The sequence below is a fragment of the Octopus sinensis genome, linkage group LG1 (genome assembly GCF_006345805.1).
Source record: "Octopus sinensis linkage group LG1, ASM634580v1, whole genome shotgun sequence".
NCBI lineage: Eukaryota > Metazoa > Mollusca > Cephalopoda > Octopoda > Octopodidae > Octopus > Octopus sinensis.
In genome coordinates this window covers 203127494-203147085 of record NC_042997.1, presented here as the reverse complement: position 1 = coordinate 203147085, position 19592 = coordinate 203127494, and the positions used below count along the sequence as shown (strand labels likewise).

Genomic DNA, 19592 nt, shown 5'->3' with positions numbered 1-19592 from the left:
ATGGATAGATAGGTAGAGAGAGATAGTTTCCTTGTTTGTTAGATTTGGTCAACCCTGTTTCTGAAGACCCACAACATAGCTGTACTTAATTAAATTTAGCATTTAATCAGTGTCTTTAGCTGAAGACCCCTCATTATTAACATTTCCTTCCTCCTCCATTTTGAAGATCCTTAAAAGGGAGCTAGTTCTTTAAATGCTACAAAAGTCTTCTGTAGTACCCTACTTACCCATTAGCAACTATAGGACATACTGAATTAAATTTACCCCTTTGTTACCATATTTGTTCAAATATATAATTAAAAGTGAAAAAGATGATATTTTCAGAACTTTATCAGAGACAAAAGAAGATATTATTTACATTTTTATTGTAACAGATGACTGGTTTCAATCAGTCATGCTGTAAGGGAAGGGAAAATAAATTGAAATAAATTAATCTTTCATGACATCAGTTCTGGAAGTTCACAGGTTTTGTCTTACAAAATTCACATGGTGCTCATAGTTGGTTTCCTTCTCATGGCTCCTGGATCATACATAATATTGTATATATCTATCAATGGCCTAAATTGACTTCTTTTGTTTTTTTACAGGTTTTGGCCAGTTTGGTGAAATTAGAACGTGTTTCAAATTTCACGGATTTCATGGATGCATTCAGCCACTTTGGTAAAGAGATGGTTTGTCTTGCTCAAATTACTGGTGAGCGACAAAATGTAAGTTGTTCTCTCTTTCTCTTTTTGTTATTTTATGCTCTTTAATAGTCTCTTTTATATTTCCTCTTGGCTTCTATCAGCTTTTCAATTATAATCACCCCTAATCTAGAGTTCACAAACATAATTAAACTGTTTTCTTTGTGGTTGTTGCAACAGAATAAAACAGAAAAAAATAACAAAGCTAAAGGGCAATATTTTCTAGTTTTATTAACTAGCAGATGCTACCAACAGCTTACCAGCTCCCTGTGTTCTTTTCGAAATATTGTTTTTGTCACATGCTCTAAATACAACCAATGAAAACATGAGATTCTTTTGACCTAGCTTGGTTGACATTTAGTAGTTAGTCTCATTATGCAATATTTCAGCCCCAAACAACTGCTGACATTCTACAAGGCCTGGAACAATTCTCCCACATTTGGGAAAGTGTTACTGCTGCACATGTCATATATCAGGGACTGCATCCAGAAAAGGGCCACTTGACTAATTGCGGTTTAATCCCTAATGTACATGCTTCAGCCTTTGGTTCTCCTTTGTCTTTTCTATTTATTACTTTAATGGCCTCATTCCTCAGAGCTGGTTGGTCTCTTACCCTCACCATTTAGATGCCACCAACTCATTCATCTTTCCACCTCTTAGTGTATCCAGTCTCCTTTCCCTGCACTAACCACTATGTCCCGTCCTTTCTTCCCAGAACCTATTTCTTGTTTGTGTCTTCTCTACAGGTGTTCACCTGCAATGGAGTGCTAATGACATCAAACTCAGTAGTCTTGGAGAGGTTGCAATGGTCTTTTTGTGTTTCTGTGTTATATAGCAATCACCAGCTGAAAGTCTGATCATAAAATACCAAACTTAGACTTAGATTTCAAGCCAGTTGTTACTCTAGAAACTGTACATTGATTATAAAAGTTACTGTAATTTCACTTTATTCATTAGAAGAGATAGCTTGCAGAACAGCCAAGTTTAACTCTTCTGACTTAGATTTGAATCAAGTTGCAGTATCGACTTCTACTGACGAGTGAATTAGGCTACACTGACAGATCTTGTCAAAATATTGGCTATAATATTAATTAGATTGATCTTTGCTTTTTTGGCAACTGTTCTGAAGCAAAGTTATGTTGCTATTATAAATATAAATTTACGATATTTATTTCTGGTATGGACACTTTACAGGCATGAGATAAAGAACAAATGGAAACTAAATTATTTGGAAAGGATGTTTGCTGAGCAAGTGGTATTATTTCTTATTATTTCTCTCTTTTTTTCCCCCCTCTGTTGGCCACCTACCAGTCCTTGTAGTATTTTATTTCAGTAGCTAGTTTACAAGAACTAGATTATGTTGAGTAAATCTTCACATTGCTATTACTGGATTCTCTATTGTAAAGCTCTAAGTACCATTTCTGATAGCAAATTAGAATTAATACAATTGTTGTCTCACTGATCCTTGTAGGTTTTGTAACAGACTGTCTTTCACACAAGCATACTTCTCAGAGTAAATCATTCTAACCAAACTAATCTGTTAAGGAAATAAGAAGAATGATCTTTTGTTTCTTTTTTTTCCCTCTTTTCTATATTCACTTTGCATGACCAAGCCTTTGTGTGTGTATAAACATGCTTATATAATACTTATCTTTCATATCTGTATCAATGATTGGTGCATTCAAACTATTCATGTTTGTTTGTTTGTTGTGTGTGTGTGTGTGTGTGTGTGTGTGTGTGTGTGTGTGTGTGTGTGTGTGTATGTTACATATGTGTTGCTACTGCATTGCTGTGTTTATGGGATGATATATCATTGCTGTTAGAAATCAATATTTCAGATTGTTATCGTTATTCTTTTCACTTGGATGATTTCCAATCTTCATATAATTCCTTTGTGTGTATGTATATATATATGTATGTATGTATGTATATATATATATATATATATATATATATATACTTAGTTTGTTTCAATCTATGATCATGCTGGGGCATCAACTCTGGCTGTTCATAAGTCTGGCACTTGTTCTGCTGGGCTCTTTTGTGAAACTGCTAAGTTAGAGGGATGTAAACAAACCAACATTGCTTGTTAAATAACGTGTGATAAATTCAAACAAAGACGTGTGTGTTCACACACAAATGGAAGAGGCATTGGTTGGTTAGTCTGGTACTAGAGTAGTAGACACTTGTGCATGGTGCCATGCAGTTGGTCTGAATCCAAAACCACATGGTTGCCAAGTGGACTTGTTAGCCACACAGCCTTGTATATGTGTATCTATATTGATAAAATTTATCCACAAAATAAGGAGTTCACTTCTGAACTACAAAGGCTTGAGTTCAATCCCACTGTACAAAACTTTAGGTACTTTTTTTTTCCCCCGTTAACTCAAGAATCAGTTCAAGACTCACCTGTCAAATCAGGTAAACTCTTGCCTTCAGTACCTCTAAATTTCCTCTTTCTGGCATATCACCTTATCATCATTGATTATGGTAATGACGGGACATTCATCAGATAATATATTTCTGTAGAATATGTTAAGATGAGTGGTAAATATGGCATCAATGCAAGCCATGTCTTGAGGCTGCCTGCTGCTCATTTATTTCACAATCATCATTGCATCTACTTTTCCATGCTTCATTCGTCAAACAGAAGTTGTTTAAGTGTTTTTCTTTTTATAGCTGGTTGATCTTTCTGTCACCAACCCTCACCTGTTTCCAAGCAAAGTAATGTTTCCTCTTGGCCACATTTTTCATGGAAGACTGCAAACGGACAACATCACTTGCATGATGCCCATTACAACCTTCATGTGGTGTCAAGAGAAGGATGGGGAGACACACTCATACACACACACGACAGGCCTCTTTCAGTCTCTTTCTTTCAGATTCACTCACAAAGCTTTGGTTGATCTAAGGCTATTGTAGCAGATATTTGACTAATGTAAAATGTTTTCTTAATTTTTAGTATAAGACTTTGGCCATAGCTGATACCATTTTCTGACTTCTTGTAATAGGTCTCATAATGTTTCATTTCCATGTCATGACAGTAAGATCTAACCATGGAATATCCAACTACTAAACATAGGTGAGAGCATGGCTCTCTGGTTAAAACCATTTGGTCTTAGTTTGCAGCTCCTTCCATTGCATGGTTCCATAGATTTAAATTCATCAACCACTGGAAAACCAGTGCCTTCAGCTGAGTGCCTTTTGCAAACATTAACAAATCACTGTAACAACGTAATCTGCCATGCAATTAACAAGAAGAAAGGCTTTTATTTCTATAATCAGTTTATGTGACCAAGTGTTTGTGTGTGTATAAGCACACTTGTATTTATAATGTCGATATTTGGTGCATTCAAGCTGTAAGGGTTGGCAAAATTATTAGGGCATCAACAAAAATACCTTGCAGTATTTTTTTTTTTAATTCTGGGTTCAAATCCCACCAAAGTCAATTTTGGCTTTCATCCTGCATTGTTGCTATCATCATTATCGTTATAATCATTGTCCTCAATAACCCCAGGACATTACTGTCTTGAGCCCTAGAACTCTTTGGGTTGCTTAACTGGTTCCCATGGTGTATGACTGGCCAATATCACAACTTCCTCTTTGAACAGGACCCCAATCTGTTGTAGGGGTTACTCATTTGCAGCTGATTAGAGTCAAGCCATGTGAAATAAGGTGTCTGACCCTTTTGCTGCCATATTTTTGTTGAGATACTCTGTCTTTACTTCAATTAATTTTGAAAATAATGAAGAAATTAGTGAAATAACTTTGTTGTTATTAATTAGTGTTTGGATCACAAATTAACATTAAGTTCTAATGGAAGATTTTAATTCAGGACTCTTGAAAATAAGATGTTTGTACCACAGAGCCAAGGAGTGGTGTCAGGCAGGCTGGTATCGAAAGGGTTAAAGTATTTTGCTTTAGAACTTCACACTACTCAGTCCAGGAATTGAAACCACAATCATGTGATTATGATTGCAATGTCATAACTTCTAGACTACATGCCATTACTAGGCCAAACTCTTGTCCTTCAAAAGTTGATAAAATGAAGTATCACTGAAGTACTGACTGATATCAGTGAAATCAGCAGTTTCCCTACTGTTAAGTTTCTGGCCTTATGCCTACATTAGAAATGATACATATTGTGTGTATCTAATTGTGGACATGTTATCATCATTATCATTTTAATGTCCACTTTTCCATACTTACATGGATTCAAAGGAGTTCATTGAGGCAAATTTTCTCTGGCTTGATGCCTCTCCTATTGCCAACCTTCATTTGTTTCCAGGCAAGATATTTCCCCATGTTCAGACATTCTTTTACAGAATATGGAAATGAACGACACTGCTTACATGACAATGACACTCATTTACAACTATCACATGATGTCTAAACAAGGATACACAAGCTGACACACATTCACACACACACACATATATAAATGGATATGTGTATTTTCCCCTTGTTAACTATTAACATGGAAAAAATAAACAGTTACCAGGGCAACAAAAAAATCACACTAGTAATAAGGACTTAACACCCCGTTTGTAAAGATAGAAACTCCGAGTTGATGTGAAATATTTTGTATGATATATAGAAATAAATAAATGGAGTTAAACGCAGATGTTATTCAAATTTTTTTACTTCCGACATATGTTTCAAAGACAGCATTTTATTCCAAAAGGAATAGAATGGTGTAAAACAATGTAATCTTCTCATCGGGGAAAGAAAGAAAGAAACCAAACATATTAATAAGACATTTTAACAGAATAAACTAATAAAGGAGAAATATAGAGCAATATGTGAATTAAAACAAAAGTTTAAAGGTTTGGAAATAAATATATCTAGTGAAATGTAAGAAGGAAATCAATGTTCAAATTATGTAGCATGGTAGAAATCACTTATATGAACTAAAGGTATGTTTCTGCCAATGTTTACATCAATAAGCATGCTCTATAAATGTGTTTACAAGAGGATTCTTAGAAAATAGAATATAAAAGAACTCACTATTACAGAGTTGGCAGAATTCTTTGCCTTTATCGTATGGGAATGAAATGGAGAGAATCAACCAATCTAAATTAAATTGTTTATTATGATCTTTTAGGTACCAAATTAATTTACTAAGCCCTGTACTGTTGTGTTTATTACTATCCCTAAATGTAGAGTAATGATTAGAAATTCTTTTAGATAACTAGGAAGAAACTATATAAAAAAAGACATCAGTAGTGGAAGTAATTTTACACTGGTATATAGAGTTTTTAGTCTTAGAATTACTAGACATAAACTTAATTCTGTTGGAATTGACTTGAGAGACAATAACCTTGTTATTAATATTACTAGGGGGATGGTTAGTATTAGCTAAATTAATGTTAGTATTTTCAGTAATTGGATTCTTATTTAACAGACTAATTGTTTGTGAAGAGATAATTTGTGAAAGATTTTTTTTGTGTTAGAAAAAGTAATCCTAACCGTGTGCGAGCTGATAATCAGATAATACCTAGAATTCTTTGGAAAGTTCTTAGTAATAGCTTCACGGAACTGGAAAGGAAGATTAGATTTATTTTGCCTCTCATAAGGAATAATCAACCAAATAGTTTTGCTAGTAGTTGTCTTATTGTTAATGTAGCTATCTTTAAAAGACTTTACCTTTGGTTTCTTTCTTTCTTTCCCTGATGAGAAGATTACATTGTTTTACACCATTTTATTCCCTTTGGAATAATACCAATGTTGTCTTCGAAACATATGTCGGAAGTAAAAGAATTTGAATAACACCTGCGTTTAACTCCATTTATATATATATATATATATAATATATATATATATATATATATAATAAGCTTATTTCAGTTTCTATCTACCAGATCCACTCACAAGGCTTTGTTTGGCCTAGGGCTATTTTAGAAAGCACTTGCCCAAGGTGCCACACTATGGGACTGAACCCAAAACTATGTTGATGGGAAGCAAACTTCTTACCTATACAGCCTACTCTGGCATGTAGATGTGTCTATCGATATTTACATATTGTATGTAGCTTATTATATATACATGTATATATTAATATTTGAATACTGTATAAAGCATAGCTGTGTACATTTATCTGTATAGCATTACAGTAAGTTTATACACTGTTTATGGGATGGTTAAGGTGTATATATATAGATAATGTTTATTGATATTTGGATGCTTGTGTATGTGTGTGTGTGTATACATATATCTATATCTAATACAATCTTTACCGTACTGGGTGTCTGATTTGAACACAATCCATCTGTTATGATTCCCCTCCCTCACTCTTCAACTGCCCCTGTGGCCCTGCCAATGTTATCAGTGTTGCCCTTTCTCTTTCCCCTAATGAAGCCATCTATACTATAATGGAGAAAGCTGTTTAAAAAAAAAAACATGAAAGTCCTATCTGTTCATGGGTTGCAGACTGATTTTGAAGGCCAGTTTTCTTCACAAATACTTCCTGTTCATATCAGAGTTTCACTAGAGATACATTAGCAGAGATACAAGCATTAACAGTATTGTTAACACACACATTCACACACACACACACACACATGCACACACAGCAGGCAACAGCAGTATTGACTGAACCAGTTATTAAACTTTATCTCCATTTCTATTAAAGTCTTTTCACCTCCTTTCTCACAACCTTGACACTATTTTTAGCACCTCACCTTGTTTGTTTGTTTTTTTTATAGAAAATGTTGAATCCATTCTTAGTAGAGCAATATTCACTGCTTAAAAAAAAAAATACAGATTAAATATTGGTGAATGTACCACTTTGGCATCAAAGAGCCTAGAACATTATAACTAAGAATTGGCATTGAAAGATGGAACAGCAAGTCGTAAATCAAACCTAACACCTTTCTCTAAGTAGCTAATTGTGATGTGGTTTCTTTTGTTAAATTTATTGACTTGAGTGTGCTTCGCTGTGTATACATCTTGCAACAGAGCATTGGATTTTAATTACTCTTTGGGAATTTGAGAAATTAGCAGGTTTCAGCGTTAACCTTGGTCACAGAATCAGCTACCTGCCTCTTTTTATTCATAGTATTTGTGCCATTACCAGCATGCATGCACGTATGCACACACACAAATGCATACTCTCTCATTCTCTCCCTCCTTCCCTTCTCTCTCTCATTTTTAATCCTTTTTATACCAACCCACCTGAAACTGAACTTGGTTTGGTGATACAGAATCCTTGTTTTCAAGTGATCTAAATAAAACCCTTTTATCAAAACCTTGTTAATTGCTCATTATTTTCAAAATTTATTGAGACAGCCACAGTGTACTTCAATAGAAATATTGTGTCAAGAGTTGGCGGTTTTTACACCAACCACCCTTAGAATGTCCCTGGTTTTATTATGATACAAATTCCTTGTTTTAAAGTGATTTAAATTAAAGCCTTTTAAGATTTCATGTTTATGTTCCAAGCAGCAGCTTAATAAGCTAGTTTAATGAAATCTTTCTTATTTCAAAAATTGATTAAAACAAGCACAATGTAGTTTAATGAAAAGGTTAAGTTGGAGTAATTGGTGTTCAGGTTGATGTGGAAATATGGATAGTGGCAGGGGATGGTCAAAGACATAACTGTTTTAAAGGGAAACCATTCTGCATTGTTAACCATAGAGTTAAGGAATCGATACACAGTAGATGGGGGAAATGTGAAGGGGGAAGTATAGAACTTGCATTTCAGTGGAGCAATGTTTTAGTAATGGTATAATTTTTTTGGTGGGGGAGGGTATGGTTGTCGAGTGAAGATCTATAAATCAGACAGAGGTGTTTGATCCAAAGTTTTAGCTCAAGGTTAGCTCTAACCAAGTGTACCTATCATTAAAGTGTACCTATCATTATCACCATACGGCGGTGCATCAGCATGGCCACAGCTCTGAGCTGAAACTAAAAAAAAATTTTTTTTAATAAAAAAAATACCATTGTTTTTCTTTTTTTTGATAAGAGGGAACATAAGTATATCTAGGATTACATTATTCAATGTCTTCCTACGATGTTAGGATAATTTAGCTGCTAGTTTTAGCAGGATGAACAACCATGTAAAAGCTCTCTTGTTGCTTCATGTAACTGGAACGGACTGAAGCAGGTAACTGGCTCTGAAGAGAAAGCATAACCTTCAGCAAGCAGTTTTAGACATATAATAGGTGTGGTCACTCTGAAGAATCATCAGACCTCACATATCTGAAAGTTTGGCTGTGTGTTATCCATGAATCAGTGTTGTACCTCTGTTTCCTTAATATATATATAAGTAACTGTCTTTTGGTACAGTTAGAGATATGGTTGAAAGCTCTATTGATGTCAGGATTATCAGCATTTTATTGACCTAAAATCTTGTAATATGAGAAACCACTGATATGAGATATAGAATTACATGTCTCTGGTAGGCATGAGTGCATCTTGATCGGATATTGCTGAGAAGGGAAAAGACTGAATAATAAAGTTTTGTGTGGTCTTGTAGTTGGTATGATCAGAAACAATATTTCGTTAGAATATTGCCTAAAATCCAGAGCAAGTTTTTTTTTTCTGCGTTGTAGTATACATACATGTGAGTATGGTGTAGAAATAACAAGTTAAGTTAAATTTACTGAATAAAAAATTAAGCACGCTCTATTTCTTGATGTATTGAATACTTTAATAACAAAAAGTAATGTGTGTATGTATATGTCTGTGTGTGTGTGCACACACACACACACACATGCGCGCATGTGTTTTTATTTCTTTCTTCCTCTATCACTATATGTGTGTGTGTGTACATATGAAAATGTTTCAATGAAGTATTGATAAAGTGGTTTTTAATGTTAACATTAGACGACTTGGCTTAATGTTAACAAAAATGGATGTAAAACTGCATCTAATTCCCATACTTGTGTTGCTAAACAGTAATTCACTTTCATATTAAAACAAAAATTACTTCTGTAAATTTAATAATATTGATTTCTTTTTTGACTTTGTACAATGTTTCAAATATATATATATATATAGGATTAGAAAGGAAACGTGTTCACACCTTTCTAAAGGCCATTAAATTGTGATTTTCCTATTGTTGTAAAGGACTTTTATGGTTTATGTGTTTTCATTTATGTCTTCATCGAGGTTTCCTTCATTTCTAAGGAATATTTGAAAAGATATTTTAACCTCAAGACAGTTCCCTTTCTTTTTACTGGTTTCAATTGTTGGATATGTCATACTGGAGGTCGATATAATTGACTGAAACCTTCAGGGTTTTAGTCGATATTATAGGTGACAATATTCAGTCTCATACTTATTTCATTGCTATCTTAATACTAGGGTATATAACTTGGTTGGAAGTGACTACTATATGATGTTAGTGTTTGAATGTACCAATTTTCACTCCAAACATATTATATCATCATCATCATCATTTTATGTCTACTACTTTCCATTCTGTCATCGATTGCTTTACTGGCATTTCATAAAATTAAAACATGTCATTTGGTTTTAAACACCAGATTCACTCCAATTTGTATTGTCTGTAGTGTCCAAAAGTTTCCATTTAAAGATCTTAGATAACTGCAATCTACAAATTGCACTTATTTTCCTACCTTTATCTTAAATATCTCTGGAAGGAGGGTTTATTTTCTGTTGCATGGATGATCTTAGTTGATCAGTTTTTCAACTCATTACATTACATCTTTGAGAAAATGGCTTAATTAAATCTAAGTTTCAGACGCTCTGACTTACAGCCTGGGAATATAATGCCATCCATGGCAAAAACAGAATATTTCTGAGCATGAGATTCTGTGATACTTACACTTGATCAATTTTCACTTTATCTCAACCATGACAGTTTCAGTGATCTAGAAAAGAAATTGATCCCGGCAGGTAATCTTTATCTAGTGTTCATAGATGCAACTAATCCATATCACTTTGGAAACTGAAGCTGAAATAGGAAAGGCATCTATCATTATACAGGTTCTCTTTCCCCATGCTGATATCTATGATAAATGGCCCTAATTAGTGCCACTGTAGCAGCTGTTGATATTGAGTACCCAGCCAAATGGTAAAACTAAAATTTGCTAGAATTGCCACCAATACTTAGATCCACCATGGGGTGCATGGTGCTACATGAGAAATTGAAACCTATCAAATCCATGTTAGGAAAAACATGAAGCCGATCATAGTAACAGTGATAGGAATTGTAGTAGTAGGTTTTATCACTTTTTGTGACTTTCTTAACTTGAACTAAATAATTAACCTTTGCGTTAGAATACTTCTGTTGAAATATACTGTTTGTTTCCATTACTTTTGAAAATAATGAAGAATTCTGTCTCATAATTTTGTAATTAAGCTGGTGTTTTGAATATAAACTAAATAGTGCTGGCATTGCTGTATGGTAAGAAACTTACTTCCCACTCAGGTTTGGTCTCTCTCCATGACACCTATTATAGCCTTAGGCTGACCAAAGCCTTGTGAGTGGATTTGGTAGACAGAAGCTGAAAGAAACCAGTTGTATGTGTTTGTGTATGTGTGTCTTTGTGTTTGTGTATGTCCCCATCACTGCTTGACAATAGTGTTGGTGTGTTTATGTCTCCATAACTTAGCAGTCTGACAAAAGAAACCAACAGAATAAATACCAGGGTTTCAAAACAAAAAAGAAAAAAAATTTGTATTAGTGTCAATTCATTCAACTAAAATTCTTCAAAGCAGTGTCCCGGCATGGCCACAATCTAATGACTGGAACAAGTAAAAAAAAAACATAAAGTTTGATAGGAGAGGTCGTTGCCAGTGCCACTGGACTGGCTCCTGTGCAGGTGGCACATAAAAAACACCATTTGAGCATGGCCGTTGCCAGTACTGCCTCACTGGACCTTATGCTGGTGGCACATAAAAGCACCCACAACACTCTCGAAGTGGTTGGCGTTAGGAAGGGCATCCAGCTGTAGAAACTCTGCCAGATCAAGATTGGAGCCTGGTGCAGCCAGCTGATTCGCCAGTCCTCAATCAAATCATTCCACCCATGCTAGCATGGAAAGTGGATGTTAAATGATGACGACGATGATGATGATGATGAAGTTTGATAGGAGTTTTGATTTGGAATATTCTAAAGCAGGAAATTTATATCATTGAACCAGGGGTAGTCTCAGGTGGGTTGGTATTGAAAGGGTTAAATCAGTCATTTTTCTCTCTTTTCTTTCGAATTTTGTCTTTTTGTCATTCTTATCGTTGCATACATGAGATACTTCCTGTTGGTATCAATAGTTCCACTTCCTTCTGTCTAACGCTCTCCCAACTGTGCTGACGACAAAAGATGTGAAAGAATACAATTTATACCTGATGTGCTGAACACATTTATTCCTGAGCAATGTGCTACTTGTTCAGAACATTTCAAAGCTAGATTCTATTAAATATGTAGATTATTTTCTGCAAGTTTATTCAGTGTTAGAGGAGAAAACTTTTTGTTGTTGTTGTTAGGTTAGTTGTTGCTGTTGAAATGTCTTTTTAAGTATTGCTGAAAATCATCTAATGAAATATATAAAAATTTGTATCAGACTCTCAAAAGAGCAATTGGTATTTACCATATTAGAACTGTTGCTAAGAAACACACTGAGTGGACAATGATATAGCTGCATAATGGTTCCTAAACCTCTCTGCAATACTGAATAGCTGTCGGTGAATACAAATATTCTGGCTTAAATATATTAAAATGCTGCTCTAGCTATCTTCCTGTTGTTCCTATCATGATATACGCAAGTGTGTGTATATGTGTATATATATATATATATATATATATATATATATATACCCATACTTATACACACAGGCACCTACAGAATGTATACTATGCAGGCATACACATAGATATGTGCTATGCACACACACACACAGATGGTAATGTAAAGTATTTATATTTTCTTTTGCAATTACCTCTGTATTTGTGTGTGCATGTGTGCATTCAGCAACATCATTCCAATTCCTTATATAAACAAATTTAATTAAATCATTTCTAAATTTCTAAATTACATTGGCCAATCCTGAACTTGCCATTGTATATTTTGAAGTTCACATGGTGACTATTCAAACCTTGCTTTTCCAGTTGTTGTATCTCCCCTCTTTTCTTCTTTTCTTCTTCTGAATAATAAAAAATCAGATCCCATTCCCATTTCACAGTCAAGTGATGCTAACTGTACAATGCATATCTATCTGTGATAAAATAAAAATACAACACACAACAATTTCTTCCACAAAAATGGTAAAAATTATGTGTATGGGCACAGAGAGTTGATTTCAGCATCTTGTTGGTTCTGTAGTCAAAATACATTGCCATCCCTCCTACTCGGCCCTGTTGGTACCATAATTGTATTGAAGTACACTGCCTTTGTTTTGTTTAGTTTCAAATACAATGAAGAATGGTGAAACATAACCCTATTAATTTGGTATATAGAACATCAGTTAACATGGAGTTGTGACAGAAGGAAGCTTAACTCTTTAGCATTTAAATCAGCCATCTCTGACCCAAATATGCTACCAGCTTTATGTTCCAACCAACCAGATCCACCCTATCACATCAACCTTCAATGCCATTCTAAAAATATGCAATTACATCCATCAAAATTTTAAAGCTATGAAATAATGCATGATTAATTCAAAAAACATCATCATCATCATTTAGCGTCCGCTTCCCATGCTAGCATGGGTTGGATGGTTCAACTGGGGTCTGTGAAGCCAGAAGGCTGCATCAGGCCCAGTCTGATCTGGCAGTGTTTCTACAGCTGGATGCCCTTCCTAACGCCAACCACTCCGTGAGTGTAGTGGGTGTTTTTTACGTGCCACCCACACAGGTACCAGACGGAGCTGGCAAACGGCCACGAACGGATGGTGCTTTTACGTGCCACCGGCACGGAGGCCAGTCGGGGCGGCGCTGGCAACGAATGGAAAAGCATTACACTTGACAGAATAATCTGAATGTTAAAGGGTTAAAACAGGAAATTTGTATTATAGAACCAAGAGTTGCCTCAGATGGGTTTGTATCAAAAGGGCTAAAGCAACTGAAAATGCTCCAATATTACATGTCCATATCAGCACAGCCTTTCTTGCACACATCTGATTCCTCTGAAGCCCAGTTTTTCACTCAGCACCATTCATGTACACACACACACCTCGCACATAGTCAACACCGAAGTCTGAGAAGACTAGTGATTTGTATTGCAGATTTGGGCAAGTTTGTATGTCATAAGACATAAAAATTTATTTGCTCAGTGCTTACTTGTCCTATTGTGCACACACACACATCTCCAAATATTAACATTTATTGGTTAAATGGTTAACATAGGTGCAGACATGGCTTTGTGATAAGTTTGTTTCCCAACCTCACGATTCTGGGTTCAGTCCCACTGTGTGACACCTTGGGCAAATGTCTTATGCTACAGTTCTGAACCTAGCAAAGCTTTGTTAGTAAATTTGGTAGACAGAAACTGAAAGAAGCCCATCATATATATGTATATATGTCTTGTGTATTTGTATGTGTCTCCCACTACCATTTGACTACTGGTGTTGTTATATTTTACATCCCTAAAACTTAGCAATTTGGCAAAATGAGACTGATAGAAAAAGTACCAGGCTTAGAAAGAAAATAAGTGCTGGGGTTAGTTTGACTAAATTCTTTAAGGTGGTGCCCTAGCATGGTCACAGTCTAATAACCGAAACAAGTTAAAAAAAAAAAAAAAAGGAAGAATGTCAAAGAGTAAAACACTTTTTCTTGTTTCAAGCGTGAAAAAAGTTCAAATTTGTAGTTAAAGCCAAATTAACAATAGTTTATGTAGACACAGTACAATTGTGTGCTTAAGATGTGGAACTTTGGGCAAGGGTTTTTATTATTGTTCTGGACCAACCTAAGCATTTGTAAATGAATTTTGTAGATGGAAACTAACAGAAGCCTGTAGTGTATGTTTGTGGTGTGTGTGTGCATGCACACACATGAGCGTGTGTTTGTTTCTCCTTATCTTGATATCATGTAATAGTTATGGACAAGTATCCCTGTCATACAAGCTGTGTCCTTTGTTTCCAATCTTTGGAAACCTATTTGGCCATGGGGAAATATTACCTCACCTACAAACAGGTGAGGGTCAGCAACAAGAAGCCTGTCTAGCCATAAAAGTCTATCTGCTTCAGTGAGCTCCATGCAACCCATGTGAGCATGGAAAAGCGGGTATTAAAATGATGAGTGTGTGTATTTATTATATGAAAGTTGTCAATCATAAACATCCTTGCCAAGGTTGAAACTCAGAGTAAACTCTCAACTTTTGATTATGATAAATACTCTACTCAACTTAACATCCATATCAAATGTTTGCACTTGGTAAAATATAATTTTTACACACACACACACACATACACACACACACACACGTTTGTGTTGTAAAATCAAGAAATTGTTTTTTTTTTTTATATTATGTCTTCCCATTGTGAAGTTTAATTAATTTTAGAAGCAAAATACTTTTTTCTTTTTTTTTCAACTACAATAGAGATTACATTTACAAATGTTCTGCCTGTACAACTCACTGTAGCAATTCAAAGTGTTCATTATTAACTACCTTAGATAATTAATTAGCTAAATTAAAAATATTTCAAATCCTCAAAAGCATGGAAGTATATTTCTCAATCTCTCTTCTTCATTTATTGGGTTTGATATGATTTACACAATGAATATTTTAACCCTTTACCTGTACAGTACTGTATTGTACATCTGCACATCTTGAAAAGCTTGGCATCTCAAGAATCATACTAACATTGTTTACATTAATTTCTTTTTGGTAACAGAATATTTACAGGACCGGGCTTATTAACTTATAGTTTTAACAAAATGTTCAGAATTAACCCTTCGGTTCTGTGTTGTTCATAGTACAGGTCTTTCTAATGTCATCAACATCATCATCAGCATCATTTAATGTCCTTTTTTCTATGATGGCATGGGTTGCACAGAATTCATTGAAGCCATCCAACCACGCAGCATTGAACATGGTTTTTTAAATGATGATATACCCTACATTACATAACCCTTCATGCAACTCTTTTATAATACAAACTCCTTCCCATATGTTCCAGCAACTTTTTAAACTTTACTGAATTATTCTATTCAGTGTAATTACTTCTCATGCACCATTCTAGTTTGTGAGGGTCCCACAAGCTACAAATGAGTCTTCAAATATAATTAGGAAAATAATTGCTGTTCAAGGGATGTATTATTCTAGTCTTAATTCATAAATTTAATTATTTAAAGATTTCAATTTTTTCTTCAAACAAAATATTATTAACAGTTGCATAATTTTAAAAAAATTCCTCAAGTGTTTTGTAGGCCAGTGAAAGTAATTTTGAAAGCTTAGAAATTGGCAGTTTTTATCTTTATTTATTTATTATTAAATATTGATGTTCTGCAACTCTGGACAAGAACAAAAAAGGAAAAAGAAAAGGAAAACTGTGCTAAAACAATAATATTGACCTTTAAATGAAAAGTCAGTTGTGAATAATTTGGTTGGTAACAGTTATAAATATCAAACCTGGAAAACTGTTGTTGTGTATCACTTGTGGAAATTTGAAATATTCTTACAAAGTAAAGCAAATGTTAATCTAGTTCTTATACAATGTTTGTTGTACATAAAAATACTATTAATTTGGTTCTTATACAGTGTATGTTTTAAATAACATTAATCTAGTTCACACAAAGATATTGAGCAAGTTCTTATACAACCATTGTCATTGTTCAAATGTTCACTTTTCCATGATTACACAACCCAGGTGGAATTCAGTGAGGTAGATTTTCTATGGTTGGCTCTCCTTTTTGTTGCCAATCCTCACTTGTTTCTAAAAAAGGTAATATTTCCTCTCCTGGCTAGACATATTTTCATAGAAGACTAGAAGCAAATGATGTCATTTGTATGATGGTGACACTCATTAATAAAACATTAGGTGATATCAGGGCAAGGACACACACACTATATATATATATCATCATCATCATCATCGTTTAACGTCCGTTTTCCGTGCTAGCACGGGTTGGACGGTTCGACCGGGGTCTGGGAAGCCAGGGACTGCACCAGGCTCCACTCTGATCTGGCAGAGTTTCTACAGCTGGATGCCCTTCCTAACGCCAACCACTCCACGAGTGTAGTGGGTGCTTTTTACGTGCCACCTGCACAGGTGCCAGGGGGGTCCGGCATCGGCCATGATCGGTTGGAGCTTTTAACGTGCCACCGGCACAGAAGCCAGCTAAGGCGGCGCTGGCAACGGCCACGTTCGGATGGTGCTTTTTATGTGCCACCGGCACAGGGGCCAGTCGGGGCGGCGCTGGCATTGGCCATGTTCGGATGGTGCTTTTTATGTGCCACCGGCACAGAAGCCAGTCGGGGCAGCGCTGGCATCGGCCACGTTCGGATGGTGCTTTTTATGTGCCACCGGCACAGAAGCCAGTCGGGGTGGGGCTGGCATCGGCCACGTTCGGATGGTGCTTTTTATGTGCCACCAGCACAGAAGCCAGTCGAGGTGGCGCTGGCAACGGCCATGTCCGGATGGTGCTTTTTATGTGCCACCGGCACAGGTATCACAACTACTATTTCCATTGATATTTATATTTATTTCGATGTTCATGTACTTGACTCAACAGGTCTCCTCCAGCACAGCGATATATATATATGCATACACACAAATTACCACCTAGGAATCAAGGTCATTGGCAATGCCATATAATTGGCACCTGTGAGCTGTAGTCATTGCAGGTGCCATGTAAATGGTACCCACCCATGAATCATTGTGGTCGTTACCAGTGTCATGTAAATGGCACCCGTGCCAGTGGGATGTAAAAGCACCCATTACAGTTTTGGAGTGGTTGGTGTTAGGAAGGGCATCCAGCTGTAGAAACCATGCCAAAACAGACTGCAATCTGGTACATCAGCTCCAGTCAAACCGTCTAACCCATACCAGCATGGAGAGTGGACATTAAATGATGATGATACACATACATAGGGTGGGGGCATGGGCCTAGTGGTTAGGGACTTGGACTCATGATTGCAAGATCATAATTTCATTTCCCAGGCTGGACAGTGCTTGTGTTTTTTTTTTTAGCAAAACACTTAATTTTACATGACTCTGACATCTGTGTCCACTGTGCACCTGTACAAGCAATGAGCTAACATAAAGCACAAACATTTGGTCACTACAAACAAATCATCCATGCAGATTGTGCAGCAAAAACTTGCTGAATCCTTATCTGTCAGCTACAACAAGAACCCCCCCCCCATATATTCTGATTGAATCTTCCATGTGTTAACATGTACCTCCTTGCAACGATGTAAATTTACATTTAATCAAGACATCCTAAGCCTGAAGAGTAGCCTGCCGTATACACTTCACTTGGATGTCTACCACTTCTGAGGTTCTGTTCGTTATGGAACATATGTAGCCTGGATCGTATTTACTCCATCCCTTAACTTTTGTATTGTTATTTACACACCTGACAACCCTGGTCACCTACTGTGAAATATAAAAAGAACCTTTTTCAATTTATCTTACTTCAATAGGAAAAAAAAATCAACACCCTTCTGTCTCAATAAACCATTATTATCCCTAAAAGTTTTTTCTTATATTTACTATGGATTGCTTGAAGCTAACTTTCTTCCTACACCTCAATCCTGGGATCATATATATGTATAGAGAGAGAGAGTTGTGGGGGTGGGGTTGTTATAGGAGACAATTGCCCTTGCTGTGTGATTAGGTAGTTAGGAAGGAAATTAACCTTGCAGCCATGCTGATGCTTAAGTCAGAAACATAATATTCATGTAGTTATTATACACCATATATAATAAATAAATTTTTAAAAAAACATGATATCCAGTATTTTATTCAACTAACAGACATAACATTGTCAACAAGCAGCATACCTGAAACCATGGGAACCAAACTGACGTTGGTAAAAGGAAATATTGTCAAATAATAAGAAATAATAACTAAGAAATAATATTCTACTATAGTTCTTAATAGAATGGTGAAAATATATTTGGTGTAAATCTGTACACTAAGTATTGGTCTTCTAATGTTTTAGAAACCTTTTTGTCATATTAGATTTCGCTTTAGTGTTTATTTTTTTAATTTTTAATCGCATTTCCTACGTAATAGTAAGGGTTATTTTAACAAAATGCTCAGTAATATTCAAATAAATTCAAATTGAAAGTAATAGAGTCTTAAGGATTGTTGTTGATTTTCAAATCTTTTAATCAGGAGGAAAGCTTATAGCCTTTCACAGGGTTTTGAAAACTGATAGGAAGGAACAAAGAAGAGACCTGACCTGAATGCTTGGACTTTGCTAAAGGCACCCAAGGGTCAGGGTTGATGATGGACTGAGTCTACTGCTCATATAGGTCCCACTAGGATTTGAACTTAGAGAATAAAAAGCCAGATCAATTTCACAAAGGATCTTGTTTGTTGCTCTGTTGTTTCTGCTAGTTAGCTGCCCTAGAATGATACCTTATCTACTCCAGGAGAATGAAGAGTAAGCTTGACCCCAGTTAGCTCTTGTAACTCAAGGTGCTAGAGTAAAGGTAGTATTTTGTTCAACCTTTTGACAACTCTGTCAAATCATTGATTTAAAGTTAATCTAATAGGAAGGGTCAGTTGTTGTTGCTCAGCCTCAAGTCATCCTTGTTTAACCCTTTCGTTACCAAACCGCCCAAAGCCGCCCGAAAAAAATTTTGGTTTATGAGACCAAACCGCCCAAAGCCGCCCGAATTTACCTATTCATATTTAAATGAGAATATCAGAGCAAATCTCTTCAGTACATTCGTGAAAACACCTATTATACTTCGTAAACAGTTCAACTACAGTTTTGTACAATAATCGAAGTGTAATTTTAATTCCGTGAATTTTGGGAGATTTTTTTCCGAA

At 35.6% G+C, this 19592-nt stretch overlaps 1 protein-coding gene across 3 annotated transcripts in view; it reads left to right on the top strand.

Annotated features, from left to right (window-relative positions):
- Positions 1-19592, top strand: part of LOC115211339 (alpha-catulin) — a 349449-nt gene that overhangs the window by 239779 nt on the left and 90078 nt on the right. For all 3 annotated transcript variants that reach the window (XM_029780108.2, XM_036508401.1, XM_029780109.2), the window contains exon 4: positions 588-707. In XM_029780108.2, coding sequence (XP_029635968.1) covers positions 588-707 — 120 coding nt within the window. The remainder of the gene's footprint in view (positions 1-587; positions 708-19592) is intronic.